At 35.8% G+C, this 16423-nt stretch overlaps 1 protein-coding gene and 1 pseudogene across 3 annotated transcripts in view; both read right to left on the bottom strand.

The window, feature by feature from the left end:
* Window positions 1-2985: 2985 nt before the first annotated feature.
* The window catches only part of P4HA1 (prolyl 4-hydroxylase subunit alpha 1), a 96966-nt gene continuing 83528 nt past the window's right edge, over window positions 2986-16423 (bottom strand). For all 3 annotated transcript variants that reach the window (XM_055081388.1, XM_055081387.1, XM_055081389.1), the window contains exons 11-15: window positions 12739-12788; window positions 7615-7680; window positions 5277-5345; window positions 4688-4784; window positions 2986-3241 (exon numbers count right to left, since the gene is read on the bottom strand). In XM_055081388.1, the coding sequence (XP_054937363.1) occupies window positions 3171-3241; window positions 4688-4784; window positions 5277-5345; window positions 7615-7680; window positions 12739-12788 (353 nt within the window). In that variant the 3' untranslated portion in view covers window positions 2986-3170. The remainder of the gene's footprint in view (window positions 3242-4687; window positions 4785-5276; window positions 5346-7614; window positions 7681-12738; window positions 12789-16423) is intronic.
* Window positions 11131-12724, bottom strand: LOC102993999 (vesicle-associated membrane protein 7-like; annotated as a pseudogene).

A 16423-nucleotide genomic window follows, 5' to 3' on the forward strand; every position in this document is an offset into this window, starting at 1 on the left:
GCAGGATATAGAGACTGGCACTCCTTTTCAGTGGTTCCTTTTATTTAACTTTTACATTTGCTAAGACTGCCTATTAATTTTTTTTTTTTTTTTTTTACAAATTAGTCTTCCTGCATCAAAATGTATATTTAATTGAAGGCTCCATTCACACAGAAAGTAAACTTCAAAGTCCTCAAATAAAAGTCAATAAAGCAGGCAGCCAAGAAATTTACTGTTCTACTACAGTTACTTTTGCAAAACTCATTAGTATCGTAGAGTAATATCCAAGGACATTAGGAAATTGGAATATGAAATTATTTCATTCTGATAAATCTGATAATTTAATAAACAGTACTCTCTAGTGCTGACAATTCATTCTTATTTCTCTAAGTTACCCAATACTGCTCCTGCTAAATAACAAACTTTTACCCCAGTGAAGTAAGTGCTGCCAAGAGAAGGGATTGGTTCTTGTGCTGCTGGGCATCCAGACTAAGATGTCATTTTTCTTTCTGCTTTCTCCTAGCAATCTCTATTTCATAATTCTGTTTATTCCTTCTCAAGTGATTTATTTAATCATGATTGGGTATTTGTTGTTATTTTGGTATTACACTGTAAGTTTCTTAATGGCAGCCATCTAGTCATTCAGTTGTTTAGCTCATTAGGCCCTACACATGGGTTGTTCATTTTTCATCTATATGGACTTAAGTGGAAACCTGGCATGGAATTTACATATAACCAGCAACACATGACTCTGTAAGGATATTTAGATTCTTCTCAGCAGCAATAATATATATCTTATATACACACATATAAGGTATTATATTTTTCTATCACACATATATAAGGTATTATATTTCTATATGTGTGTGTGTTTACTGCTTACAACAACTCTTCTCAATCCTTTTATATTGTAGTAACCATTTTATTATAAATTCACCAAAGTACATGGTTGGTTGTGTCTTTCATTACTGCATTTACCATCTAGCTTTCTGAAGAATCTTAAAGTCACTTCATTATTTTTTAAAATAATCCTACTAGGTTATTACATAGTTATGACATTTACTGACCCTGCTGATTGAGTGTTCTGGTGGATACTTCAGTTAACTTGGTGATACTGGTGATAACTCATGGTTAAAGTTAATGAATGATGAAACTTCCAATCTTAAAGGATGGACACTTAGGGTTGGTGAGGAAACCACAGTTTCCACATTTTCCATGATAGCTCTAGCCCTCATTTATTTTAAAGTTCAGCATAAAAAAAAAGGATTGCAAAGTTTTATACTGGAATTTTTTTCTCCTTTTCATTTGGAAAGAAAAATAGTTGGTAATTATGAAACTTGGGAGGGTTCTGTAAGACCTAACACTGACAAGAGTTTACCAATCCCTGTGTGGGGTTTGGGGTTGAATATAATGAAATTTGTAAGATTATGGAATATGTTATTTCCTTGTGAAATAGATATTTTTTATTCTACTTTCTAAAACACATGGCAATTAAGGATTAGTATCCTTTCTTTGAACACCCATTTTATTTCTTCAATTTTGAATTTACATTGCTTCCATCTAAAAAAGATTTTTAAAAAATCTGTGGTCACAAAATCTGATTAGATTAATGAACTTAATTCTCAATATTTCTTACTAAAATACTTGTAGTGGAACAAAGGATAGTTCAGAGAAATAAAGTTCACAGTTCACTTTTTTTAAAAAATGGTAAAGTAATACCCTCTTTCCCAGAGAATTAACCAAATTCTTCCTTATTTAAATACTGCATAAAGGATAAAGAGCCCTTATGTGAACTATGATTCACCATAAGAAATATAAAGGTTAAAGGGTCAATTAACATACTTCATTAGGTTCAGAGCTTTCTACTACCATACCATGTATTTGAACAACAGAAAATCTTACATAGCATTACTGTAAAAACTCCATAACCATAGTAATAAAGTTGTAGAGCTCCCTTTGAAGGTAACATATTTTGATTGATTAAATATCTGAAAGTTCAAAGAGCCTTAATTTTGTACCATAACAATGTGACTTTAGAGTGAATGAAAATCAGGATAAACCTAAGTCCTAATTCTAAAGAAATAACCTGTTATTGCTATAGCACACATTCACATTTAAATACGAAAAATACCACACAGAAAACGGAAACATTTAAAAAAAAAAGATTTAAGATCATAAATAGGTCACTGTTGTCACAACACATTTCAGAATTGAAAAAACAAACATTTTGACTTTTTTGGAAAAACTGCTTTTTTATCAATTCCCTCATCATTGAAAGGACTTGTACATTTTTAAATTTCCAGTCTCCTAAGGCACAATATTTTTTTAAATCCAAATGCCAACATCATCATCCCCTGCTGTAGGTAGCTGAAATAAGAGGCAAGGAATTAGCACTAAGAAAAACAGCAAAATTTTTTGGACAAAATCATCAGTCATTTAAGAAAAACAAGAAACAGACTAAGTCATGATCATTTTATAAGAAGGCCCAGTCTTTTAATGTAGGACCTTCTGTTAAAAATTTTTTTTTTAATCAAAGTATTGTAACTCAGGTTTAATTCACCACAGAGGAGCTATGAAAGAAGGGGATTGGTAAAATAAAGCATACTTTAAAAATGACTCGGGAGAGAAAAAAATCAAATTAGAATAGCATATGGAGGGGCAAACATTGTATAGAACCCATTTTACAGGGCTAATTTATTCATAGTCTTCAGGCAGATCCAGAAGGGAGTTGTTGAGACTAGGTAAACATAATACCTAGGTACATACTATATGGCATCTGTTCCTTAATCACACGGACCATTCTAGCCTACCACCCACCAACTGAGATGAACTGAAATACTATAATCAGATGCTTAAATTATATTTTTTTATCCAACCAAAAAAAGTTCTTTAAAATATACCATAAATGTAAAAATTCCTCATTTTTTACCCTGCCTTGCTTTGTCCTCTGTGATACCAACTGAACTTTAAGGTTTCATATGTAAAATGTGCTGTTTTAAGTGTTACTTTTAAAAGAAAAAAAAAAAAAAACCACAAAGTTAGCGATTGTCCACAGATGAAACATGGGATGAGGTTCATGACTGAATCAATCATGGAGTGTTAGTCAATTGTAAACTCTTCAAAGTTAAGACTGGGAAATGTGTGTATCAGACACATTAGAGTACAACAGGAGAGAAAGGGAAGTCTGTTTGTCATTCCAATTCCGACAAGGTGCATGGTCTTCGAAACTCCTGTCCACGTTCATGGAGCCATTTATTGGATACTGTGAAAGAAAATAATATTTTAATGTCCCTTACTATCTAACTAGTATTTAATTAACTCCTAGGAGCTAGGACTATAATGAAGTTTCTACATGGGCTAAAAAATTTCACGACCAAAACCAGACAAAGGCAGATGCTACTTAGGCTGTCTTTTTAAGAACTTCACTAAATGCTGGAAATAAAAGAGATTTTATATATATATGTATGTACATTCGAAATCTGCATGTGTATTTCCTAAAGTTTCTAATGTTCAATGTAAGACTTGAGATGTAGGTACAGTCAGAACAAAACACTGTTTTACCTGTTTGCAAAATACCACTTCTAATACAAAGACATTTTAAAAATGAACACAACTCTATGATTAATCTCTCGTATTATGTGCTCATCAAGTTTCCTTTGTTCCAAGATACTGTTTTTTAATATACCCCCAAAGGAATTAATTTCTTTCTCCTCCTCCTATATCATAGAACCCAATCAATGGCATCAACATGTATAAGATATTTAAACTAGCACTCATTAATTCTTAACTACTTTGTTACCTTTCTTAACCCGTGTATCCAATCTTTTATTCATCAAACCCTGTTGATTTTACTTCTATGATCTCTTCAATCTATTCTTTGCTCTCCAAACCTTCTGCTGCTGCCTTAGTCCAGGCTTTTATCATCACCCATTTAGACAACAGAAAACAGCCTTCTAAACTCATCTCTCCTCCACTAGCCTCTCTTCATTCTAGTCCAGTGGTTCTCAAACATTAGTAATCATCAGGGGAGTTCTTTTAAATCCTGATGATCAGGTATCACTCCTTAATCTTGCTATGTCCAATACGGTAGCCTCTAGACACATGTAGCTACTAAGCACTTCAAGTGTGGAATGTGGCCAAGTGACACATATGGAAATAGATACATGGGGTTAAATAAATCTATATAAAAATAAGTTCACCCCTTTCTATTTCTTTTTCTTTTTAATGTGGCCAGTCCTATACTTGCATGAACCTGAGAATACCTCTCTAGCCTCATATGATTCCTGGCCCTGGTCCCTAACATGCCTGGAAAACTACTGCTCTATCTTCAAGACTAAATATAAAAATTAAACTTCGAAGAAGCCTCCCTAAATGTAAGTAGTTACTGTCTTCTGTTTATATCTTTGTATTAGTATCTACTACAAGAGACAACTGTGAACCCCATGAGAGGAATATTCAACTTTGAGTCAATTAACGTTTCTTAAATAATAAGTGAAGATAGTGTTAAAAATGTCATAAAAAATCTGATCTGTTGAAAGCAAATTTATATTACGATAAGAAACTTGCTTGGTTGAATCCGTGTTAAAGTCACATTAGGCAAATCTGTCAGGAGTATTTTTTCACTTTCTTTTAAGATGTAAATTATAATAATTTTTAAATAAGAGACAAAAATCACAAATTCTATTCAGAGAATATAGGAAATATTTACCCCATTTGTTTCCAACCAGCACTGGACAGGCTGCATGCCGTGTACTATAATCTCCTTCTCCACTGGCAAACAGATTATACCAGAAAACAGCAGTTCCCTGTGGAAAACAATACAAAATTATCCCCCAATAAAGTATCAGGTTATTGCTTTTTATAGTAACTAAATTTTCCTCTGTTCTATGGAAATAATTCTCTATGGCAGCACTATATCTTCCTCTAATATAGTTCTGAAAGTATCATATAATGTACAAAATTTTGGTGATCACATGAAAGCATTAATATCAGCATTATTTAACAAAAAAGTGTATTTGCCAAAGCTAACACATCTTACAATAGCAAGTATCGTACGGAACACATTTTAGAAATGAAAACTTCTAAATACTAATCCCTGGTTGTTCATACCTCTAGGTACTCACGGTAAATTGTACAATATCTAAAATTTTCCCTAGACATAATGTAGTCCTTAAGTATACTACCTTTAAAAATATTATTTACTACTTAGACTATGAAATATAGGTGCATATATTCCTCAGGGAAAAAAATACAGAGGACCCCTCCCCTCCCAAATTAAAATAACAAACTAAGCTTACCTTTTTGGGCCAAACACTAGCTCCTACTTCAGGAAAAACAGTGGCTCCTCCTGCTGACACATCACTCATCTAATAAGAGATGAGAGTATTATCGAAAGTGCTGGTAGAATAAAGTTAAACATGCCACTGTGAGGTAGATTTGATACTAAATACTAGAATGAGAATATCTGGACTTCTACTTACATAAATGGGTTTGTGCATGCTAGTCAGTTTTTAAAAAACACGATGCTATTTAAGTTTACATAGATATATAAAAGCAAAGGAAAGATGAAGTCAGCAAGGGAGATTGGGATATAATTTGGGATAGCTATTTCTTTTATAGCCAGAGGTAAAAAGAGATGATTTAAAACTGACAAATCAAGTAACAGGGGGTATAAATATGTATTCTATAGCACTAGAGTATCATCTCCATGGGGGCAGGAATTTTCATGTTTTGTTTATTGCTGAGAATAGCCTCAAAACAGTAGGTATTCAATAAATATTTAAGTAAGTGAATTCAAACAAAATAGAACTAAACACCAAGAGAAAAGTAATAAACTAAAACCAGTTTTGTCATTTCTCATGGTAGGGTATCAACACATATTAACTAAAAATTAGAAGATTAAAAGATTTATAAAGTTATATTCTTAATGGTGAATTAGAATAAAAACACAAACCTTCCAAATTAACTGAAGAAGCACATGCATAAAATGAGGCAAAGGAAACACAGATCATATAGTGAAGATTTTTTTCAAAAACAACGTAAGTAGAATGTAGAGTCAGACTAATGTATCACAAAGCAAAATTCAACTATATGCTATATTCAAGAGTCACATCTAAAACAAGTGATTTATAGGCAACTGCTGTACCAAAGAAGAGTTTGATCTTAGTATCAAGCACAGTTTAACGCTAAAGGCATTTAGTGATATAAAGAAGTGTATTTTACCATGATAAATATATGATCGATATCAAAGAGCTAACAGCTCTTAAGCAATGAAAAAATTAACTTTAGAGAAATTTAAAAGTTGTGCTATGTGGCCCATCTGAGAAAAGCATTCAAATAATGAAAATAATGAATACTAATCTAATAAAAATGCTATATATAACTAAAAGGGGATATAATTAACATATAGTCTGATAGTCACAAATAATCTAACATTTATGGATATTGGACCAAATAATATAGCATTAATTTTCTTGTATTTCTTTGTTTCTTTTAAAATTTATTTACTTTATGTATTTATTTTTGGCTGCAATGGGTCTTCGTTGCTGCGTGTGGGCCTTCCCTAGTTGCAGCGACCTGTGTGCCACAACTACTGAGCCTGTGCTCTAGAGCCCGTGCTCCGCAACAAGAGAAGCCACTGCAATGAGAAGCCTGCACACTGCAATGAAGAGTAGCCCCCGCTCGCTGCAACTAGAGAAAGCCCACGTGCAGCAACGAAGACCCAACGCAGCCAAAAGAAAAAAAAAGTTATGTACTGCCTTTTGGGGGATATTTGCTCTTAGAATCCAGCCTCATGCTATGAGGAAGCCCAGTCCACATGCTGGTATTCTGGCCAACAACCAGCCTCAACCTCAGCCTTTAAGGTGACCCCAGTGCCAGCCATCATCTGATTGCAAATGCATGAGAGATCCAGAGCAAGAACCATAAATGAAGCCCAATTAACCTCACAACCATGAAAGATAAGAATCAAACTGTTACTTTAAACCATTCACTTTTGGGGTAATTTGTTATGCAGCAATAGATAACTGGGGCAAATATTATGATCAAAGCTTAATTTTTTCTATATGTATGAATATATAAACAATTAAAAAAAGTAAAGATCATACTGTTTTGAAACCAATGAACAATGGGAGAATGGTTACCCTTGAGGAAAGGGCTTCTAGCATGCTCTAATGTACTATTTCTTGATCTGGGTGCGGATTATGCTAGTGTTCACTTTGTGAAAATTTATCAAGTTATATACTTATGATTTGTACACTTTTCTGATATGATATTTATCAGTAAATTCAAAATAAAAGTTTATTAAGATAATGTGTATATATACACATAAATTCCTACAAATACATAGAGTTGCTTATATACACATTATAGATGACAGTCCATACTCCAAAATAACACATTGCCTCCAAATACTGGGACTAAGTGTAATTTTAACTTTCTTCTTCAGGTTGTAATAAGTACAATCTGAAAAAGTTATAAATGCAAAGAAAAAATTCTTAACTCCCTTTACTCAGCTGTAAAAAAACGTTAAACTAGGATGTTAATCAAGAGCTAAACAGAACAAACATCTGAACACATCAAAATAAATGAGTCATGTGATCAAATCCCAACTTAAAAATTTTAGCTATAACTTACATAAAACAGCCATGTAGCAATTCTATTTCCTGTCCCCAGCTCTTTGAAAGCATCTGGCTCATCTTTCTGTGAATAAAACACAATTCAGTGGTATAAAATTCAGTAATGCAAATTCTCCAATGGCAGCTAACATCATTAATATGCTGAATAGTATGCTAAAAACAGCCCCAAAAGGTTCCTTTATAATGTCCAGTGCACTATATACAACAGGCACTCAGATATTTGTTGGTTGTTGATTCAGCTAGTACACTGAATACTTTTGATAAGACCATTCGGGGGGAAAAAACAGATTTGTTAGCCTATATAATGAGAACCAATATCTACTATCCACAGATTATTTTAAAAATTGACACCTATAGTTTTAGTTTCCAAAAAAGCAAGACATGAGAGTCTCTCAGCTACATTCATTAAGTCAATTCTCTGTGGGTAAAAGATAAATTTACCTTGAGATTTACTTTGAACTCATGATCCATTCAAATGTCACTGCTACTATACTATTCTTGACTGTCTTTTGGGCTGTCAGCACTTTAATCTGGCTGGAGAATTCACGTCTGGCTATTTAAAGCTAAATTAAAATACAGTATAATCTCTTGGCATTTTCCCAGAAAAATGAAAATCATGTATTTTTCACACAGAAATTTACACACATCGATTTGTCATATCCTCAAATTGTCCGTTAATGTCCTTCAAAGGATGAATGACTAAAACTGTCGTATACCTATACCACAGAATACTACGCAGCAAAAAAAGGGAACACCCTGTTGATATGTTCTGCAAAAACATGGATGAACCTCAAGGGAATTATGCTGAGTGAAAAGAGACAATCTTAAAAGGATAAATGCCGTATGTAACATTTACATAACATTTGCAAAATAATTTTAGTGAAGAACAGATTAGTGGTTACCAGCAGTTATGGATGGGCGGCAGAAGGGTATATGAAGCTACAGAGCAGTACCGCAAGGGAGTCTTACAGTGATGGTGCGGTTATGTATCTTTACTGTGGTGGTAGTTACATAAAGCTACACATGTAATAAAACTGTATAGACAGACAGACAGACAGACATGAGTGCGAGCATAACTGGTGAAATATGAATAAGCTCTGTTGCTTGTGCCAACACCAATTTCCTGGTTTTGATAGTGTACTACAGTAATGCAAGATGTTAACACTGAAGGCGGCTGAGTGAATGGTGCATGGGATCTCCCTGTATATTTGGGGGGAAACTTCCTAGGAATCTATAATTATTTCAAAATAAAAAGCTAAGAAAAAAAATTTAGTTACATTAATGTGAGGACTTAAACTGTAGTCTTTCACATCATCCAAGATCCTCAGACATTTTTCAATAATTGAAAACAGATGGAAAAGAGACTAAAAATATATTTTTGCTAGCCTGCCCAGAGAAAGAGTCTAGGATTCTGAGATTAAACCAGTCAAGGAATTTAATACAATACAGACTGTTTTCTTTCCAAAGAATATACTCTTATTAAAAAATGGTAATAGATCAAGAAGTTTATTAGAATACTTGGCACATTCCTTAGAATTCATGTAATTATGATAAAGCTTAAATTAAGATTTGGTAATGACAATTTATAGCTTGATATGTTAAAATTACTTAACTTTTTTATTTAAAAGGTTAAATATTTGTTGATCTTAAGCAAGAGTGCTTGGCCAAGAACAACTTTTTAACAAACTGCTTTAATATTATTTATTCTCCAGCCTCTGCATCTATTTTATGTTTTTTATCTTCTTGTCTTTCAAAATGTATTCCTGTAATTTCTTCAGATTTATTGCCCAATTCACTAATTCACTGCAGCTGTCTCTAATCTGTTTAACTTATACACTAAATTTTAAATTTCAACAATTTTTTCGACCTAAAGCTTCTGTTTATTTTTCAAATATGTTAAATCATTTTGAGAATTCATTAATTTTTATCCTCTTTTATTTTTAAAGTATTAGATTTTTTTTCTATTACTCTTAAATTTTATTAATGCCTTCAAGTTTGTGCATCATTTAAAACAAGGTATGTGCTTTAAAAAGCATTCTTATACATAAGTAGATCAAGAGATGGTTAAGTAATTTATCCGTTAAACATGCACATGATTTTTATTCACGTGTGTGTAAGAAAGAGAAATAAGCTTTAAGTCTTTTTCTTGGGATTAAAGACATTTGGAAATTATTATTAAGGAATGCCAAATGTTTTCATGGAACAAATGTGTTTTCCAACAGGAAATGCTGATGTAATTAAAAGGCATTAGTGTTGATAAAGAGGACTGAAAAAACATTTGCACTATCCATGATCACCAGGAAAAGAGTTCCAGGGGGTTGAAAATATATGTCAAATAAATGAATCAGCATGAATTGAATGGTACAGATGGAAGAACAGGTTGCAGGTGCCAGATTATGTGACACATATAAATATTCAAGGCACATGACTAGGCTAAACAGGTGACTAGGTTTTACAGACCAATTTGTTCTTTCATTGGGAAAACAGTCAAATGTAATATAATGTCCATTTACTGGCATTTATTGATAAATAAGTGCAATTAGATCTAGGGCAGCAAATGTTGTCCTTTCAGATACACACTAAAAGTACACACTAGCTAACAGATGCCAGAGTAGCCAAAGCAGTATGATTACACTCCAGTTTTTTCACGCTGCAGTTACATGGATGTTAGCTAAAATGTCCTGTATTCTTTCTATGTATCATACTGTCTACTCTCAAGTTTCACAAAAGAATTCTTCAAAACTAGGCAGATTAAAGAACTTACTAAACCGCAAAGGATGCTCAAACTATTATTCAACACCAGTCAAACCCAAATCCTGGAGCTGATTGCTGACTATATTCAGTTTGGGCTTTTCTACTGTGGTTCTCTTCTTTTTCTTTGGTGAGCCAGAGGAAATGTACCTCCCCACTCCGTCCACTACCCATTCTATTATCTATACAATTGCCCTAAATATCCACCAAAGAAAAAGGAATATGTAAAAAACCACAACCTTCAACAATATTTAAACCACTGTCTTCTCAAATCAACTGCAATGGGGAAACAGAGGATATCAAACTGTGAGATTTGTGAAGGATCAAAACTTTCTTCCTAAAAGTTAATAATAGGCAGACAAGGATAATTCTGTTTGCTTCTAAGAGGCTAGCAAAACGTTCCCCATCTCACTGAGATAAAATGTTTAATACTTTACCTGCTTGGGCTCCTAGAAACACCAACAATTAATTACAATTCCCAAAATAACAACAATTCTCCATGTATATTGTTTCCAAGCACTTAAAACCCTTCAAAATCAAAGGACATTAAGATGAGATGTTAGCAATACTATCTGTCTCTTGAACTTTTGTGTGCACAAAGGTCATCCATAATTTCAGTAGACAGCTCATAAGACAGGTGGTTTCTACCTTGGTGATAGCTTTGTGCAATTATAAACAAAAATGTATCTATAAGTGGATGACACTAGTTAACAAACCAAAGAAACAAAATGCCTTTTTAAGGCTACTGCTGCAATAAATGGTTTGGTCTGAAGTGCACTGGAATAAACTGGTTGATAGGACAAAGATAAATCTGGAGGCATAGAACAATATTAAAACAAAAGAGAAAGAAGAGGGTTGAAGAGACTGGCAGACACCATCTGTCAGTATTAAAAGGCTTGAATCAAACGGATTGCTTTTAACTCCCTGTTCTCTCGTACCCTTGGTTAATGATAAGTTTTTTATTTCTTCACACAGCTTGGCCATGTAAATCCACCAAAGAGAGGTGACACAATAATATAGATGAATATGACTGATATGATGATGATGATGATGGTGAGCTTGAGATTCTTCATACACATGGCTTGGGCAAGATTTCTGTTGGTTGTTTCGAAGGTGACAGACGAATCCACGAGATTTTCTGTTTTATCTATCAATAATTCCAATCTTTCGCCTTGCTGAGCCACCAGATCTATGTTTCTGACCATGATTCCTTTAAGTTCATCCACTTCGGCTTGAGTCTCCATCACTTTATCTAGGCCCTTATTCTCGGAGTGATGCTTCAGCTGTGCAGCCAAGACACTTGAGAATTCACTATTCATGGCATATGGGAGCACTTTGTGCTCTTGAACTGTACGTAGTCTGGAACTCTTTTTTATCTCATTCAGAAAAAGGCTCGGGAACACTCAAAATCATCATCAGTGATACAAAGATATACAATCCTGTCTTGGCAGATGTAATGAAACAAATAATTGCCATGTGAGTAGGTTAGCTTGTTATTTTAGTAGGTATCTTAGCCAGAATCTGCTCTGTCACCTCCAGGAAATTGCCTCCACACCAAGCATGTTTGGCAAGGATAGTGGTTCCCCTGGCAACAACAGCGAAAAGAATGGCCATGGCTTCGATCTGATCTGTCTGAGCACCGTGTGAGAACTCGGGGATCGGGACAGAGTTGCGCAGGTTAGCGTGAGCTCGCCAACTGCCCGCTCCCAGAGGAGGCTAGACTGGACCTATATAGTTATTTCATATTCTGTATCTGATAACTGAAGTATCTAACATCCTGGGGGCATCTGTATCTGTTGGCAGGCCTATGCTTTCAAACTGCCAGAAAAATCTCCCCATAACACATCATACTCCAGCTAGGATGCAAGAGGAAACTCTTTTGAAGGGTCTTGACTCAAAGCAGATGATTTTCTAGGCCATTCTTTCTTTCTCTGAAGGTGTAATCCTTTTGGAGATTTAAGTTTTATGCAGGGATCTCAGTTCAGTAGCCTACACTATAGCAGGTCCTCTCACAGAGCTGTTAATCCCCAAAGCTCTAGATTCCTGGAGGTACATGCCTCCAGCCTCAGCTTTTTTGCTCCCTTTAAACACTCTAATTTTAGTCTCTAGGTTTTCTCTGTTCAGTTTGCCTTTGAGAATTTCCTTTACTTTCTTCAAAGCTCAGCAATGCATTTAAAAGTATCCTAAGTTCTTTTACCGTGTCTCTAGGTATTTTTTACTGCTTTAAAAGGCTTTACAGAATATCTATTCCACCATGCTTCCATAAATTCCAAATAAGCTATGAATTTTTAATACTAAAAGAACAGAATTAACATGTCATGCCTAAGCTTCAGTGAAACTCCTTCATTCGCCATTTTTTTTTTTTACTTACCCGTGCAAAATCAAAATGGGGTTCATACTGTCCTCCAACTCCATAATTAGCTACCTGAAGGAGAGAAACAAAACATGAATGAAAGAACTATCAAGATTACTATTCAAAAAAATCTATGAGTCCCCTTTTGGCCTCTTATATATCATGGTTAGGTACTTCTAAATAAATAAGAAGCAAAGCATTTTTTAAATCAATAAAGAGTTCCTAAAAAGCCAAGGATGAAAAACTAAGGATAGCTACTATATGCTATTTTAGAACCTTAGTTAATATGCTTTTCTTTAGCAAATGTATGGGGGGGACATGGTTTTCCTTAATATGTAAGAAACTAAAATCTGAATTAGAATTTTAAAATTAAAAATTTCTAGAGTTAGTTAGAATTTCAATATTTTTATTAATTTTCACTAAACGCTTTCCTTGGGAATTTAAATCAAAACTCATGTTTTCCAAAGCCCAAAACACTGGCAAACTCCCAATCTACTTTAATGAAATCCAGTTTCCTACATATTTTTTTTTCTCTACTTAGGTAAAAAAGGGAAGAAGTTAACACCAATTTAATTATTCCTGTTGGAAGGCCCTGACAACTTCATTTGGATGTGACAATGCCCCAGCATGAAGCAGCAAAAGAAAGAGAAATATTTGGTCTGAGTTCAAGTTCCAGATTTCTTAGTTCCAATACAGTATATGTAACTTTGGATACAACCTCAGTTTTCTTATTTGTAAAAGAAGGATAATGATACCTTCCTTAACTCCCTCCCTTCCACCCCAATATGACAAAATGCTGAGAAAATGAAAGGAGAATGTAATTTTTTTTTTTTTCTTTTTTTTTTTTGTGGTACGCGGGCCTCTCACTGCTGCGGCCTCTCCCGTTGTGGAGCACAGGCTCCGGACGCACAGGCTCAGCGGCCATGGCTCACGGGCCCATCCACTCCGCGGCACGCGGGATCCTCCCGGACCGGGGCACGAACCCGTGTTCCCTGCATAGGCAGGCGGACTCTCAACCACTGCACCACCAGGGAAGCCCGAGAATGTAATTTAAAGAGCATTATTGATGAAATGAAATGAGTACATAACTAAAAGTGTTGCCCACAGCAAAGTCCAAGTCCTATGTAAATTATTATTACTGTGGATATTTTACTTATGTTGTAGATGCCTTCGTTGGGTTGGATCAGACTATTAAGTTAGAAATATATCAAGTAGCCTGAAAGAGCCTGTGAAGGTTAGGCAGGTGAGAATAAATACAAATTAGGAAAGAAAAAGACACATCATAGTTTTTTTAATAATCAAACAAGTACCAAGGAAGTTGTAGATGACCATGGAGTAAATAACTTAATACAAGCAAATTTAAATTCGGGAAGTCCTGTTTTGCACAGTTCCAAAATGCACAAATCTCAGATACCATGGTTTAGCTAACCCTTGACACCAGACCCCCAACAACACAGTGGACATTTCAGTTACCAGGTTACATTAACTGTGAGTAACTGCATAAAGTGCAAATATTGCTACTAGCTCTTCAGTCCACAAATTACTATACAAATAACAGCTACATATCATGATCAATGACCAGTCATGTCACTTCTTTCAAAGTCTATCAGTGATTGGTCACTGCATATCTGTTATTCAGTTCATGCACAGACAGCAAAGCATGTAGTTATGCTGCTATGTGACATTTTACAAAAACAGACAATTAGAAGAAGAAATTGGCCAACAAGGATACAGTACAGCAGAGAAATGGAAAGCAATAATGCTGTAAGTGAAATTCAAATCAAATTTAAATGGGCTTGGTTCCAGGACAAGATGGGGGAGTAGAAGGACCTGAGCTCACCTTTCCTCTCGTGAAAACACCAAAATCACAACTAATGGCTGAACAACCATGAACAAAAAAGACTGGAACCTACCAAAAAAGATATTCTACTTCCAAAGAAGAAGTCACAAGACAGTAGGAGGGATGCATTCGTGATACAAACAAATCCCATAAGTGTTGGGTGGGTGACCCACAAACTGGAAAATATTTATATCACAGAGGTTCTCCCACAGGAGTGAAAGTTCTGAGCCCCACGTCAGGCTCCCCAGTCTGGGGGTCTGGCATTGGGAGGAGGAGCCCCCAGAGCATTTGGCTTTGAAGGCCAGCGGGGCTTGATCACAGGAACTCCCCAGTACTGGGGGAAACAGAAACTCCACTCTTGGAGGGCACACACAAGGTCTTGTGTGCATGGGGACCCAGGGGAAAAAGCAGTGACTTCATATGAGCCAGGGTCAGACCTACCTGCTGGACTTGGAGGGTCTCCTGGGGAGTTGGGGGTGGCTGTGGCTCACTGTGGGGACAAGGACACTGGTGGCGGAGACACTGGGGAATACTCACTGGCGTGAGCTGCCCTAAAGGCTGCCATTTTCACGCCAAGACCTGGCCCCACCCAACAGCCCTTAGGCTCCACTGCTGGGACACCTCAGGCCAAAAAACCAACAGGGCAGGAACACAGGCAGACACAGGCTGCTTAAGTCTTCCTGAGCCCACAGCCACCTCTAAACACACCCCTTGACACAGCCCTGCCCACCAGAGGGACAAGACCCAGCTCCACCCACCAGTCCTTCTCACCAAGAAGCCTGCACAAGCCTCTTAGACCAGTCTCATCCACTAGGGGGCAGACAGCAGAAGCAAGAGGAACTACAATCCTGCAGCCTGTGGGACCTCAAACACAGAAAGTTAGACAAAATGAGATGGCAGACGACAATGTTCCAGATGAAGGAACAAGATAAAACCCCAGAAGAACTAAGTGAAGTGGAGACAGGCAATCTACCTGAAAAGGAATTCAGAGTAATAGTAAAGATGATCCGAGATCTCAGAAAAAGAATGGAGGCACAGACCGAGAAGATACAAGAGCTAGAAGATATAAAGAACAAACAAACAGAGATGAACAATACAATAACTGAAATGAAAACTATACTAGAAGGAATCAATAGCTGAATAAATGGGGCAGAAGAATGGATAAGTGAGCTGGAAGACAGAATGTTGGAAATCACTGCTGTGGAAAGGAATAAAGAATGAAAAGAAATGAAGACAGTATAAAAGACCTCTGGGACAACACTAAATGCACCAACATTCACATTACAGGGGTCCCAGAAGGAGAAGAGAGAGAGAAAGGACCTTAGGAAATATTTGAGGAGATAGTAAGGGAAGACTTCCCTAATATGGGAAAGGAAACAGTCACCCAAGTCCAGGAAGCAGAGGGTCTCATACAGGATAAACCCAAGGAGGGACATGCTGAGACACACATTAATCATACTGACAAATATTAAAGAGAAAATATTAAAAGCAACAAGGGGACAGCAACAAGTAACATACAAAGGAATCCCCATAAGGTTATCAGCCGATTTTTCAGCAGAAACTCTTCAGGCCAGAAGGGAGTGGCACAATATATCTAAAGTGATGAAAAGGAAAGAACTACAGTCAAAAACACTCTACCCAGCAAGGCTCTTGTTCAGATTCAATGGAGAAATCACAAGATTTACAGATAAGCAAAAGCTAAAAAGAATTCAGCACCACCAAAACAGCTTTACAACAAATGCTAAAGGAACTTCTCTAGGAAGAAAACAAAGGGCCACAACTAGAAACAAGAAAATTATGAAGGTATCACCTCACACTGGTCAGAATGGCCATCATCAAAAAGTCTACAAACAATAAATGCTA

This window comes from Physeter macrocephalus, chromosome 20 (genome assembly GCF_002837175.3).
Source record: "Physeter macrocephalus isolate SW-GA chromosome 20, ASM283717v5, whole genome shotgun sequence".
In the NCBI taxonomy this organism is placed as follows: domain Eukaryota; kingdom Metazoa; phylum Chordata; class Mammalia; order Artiodactyla; family Physeteridae; genus Physeter; species Physeter macrocephalus.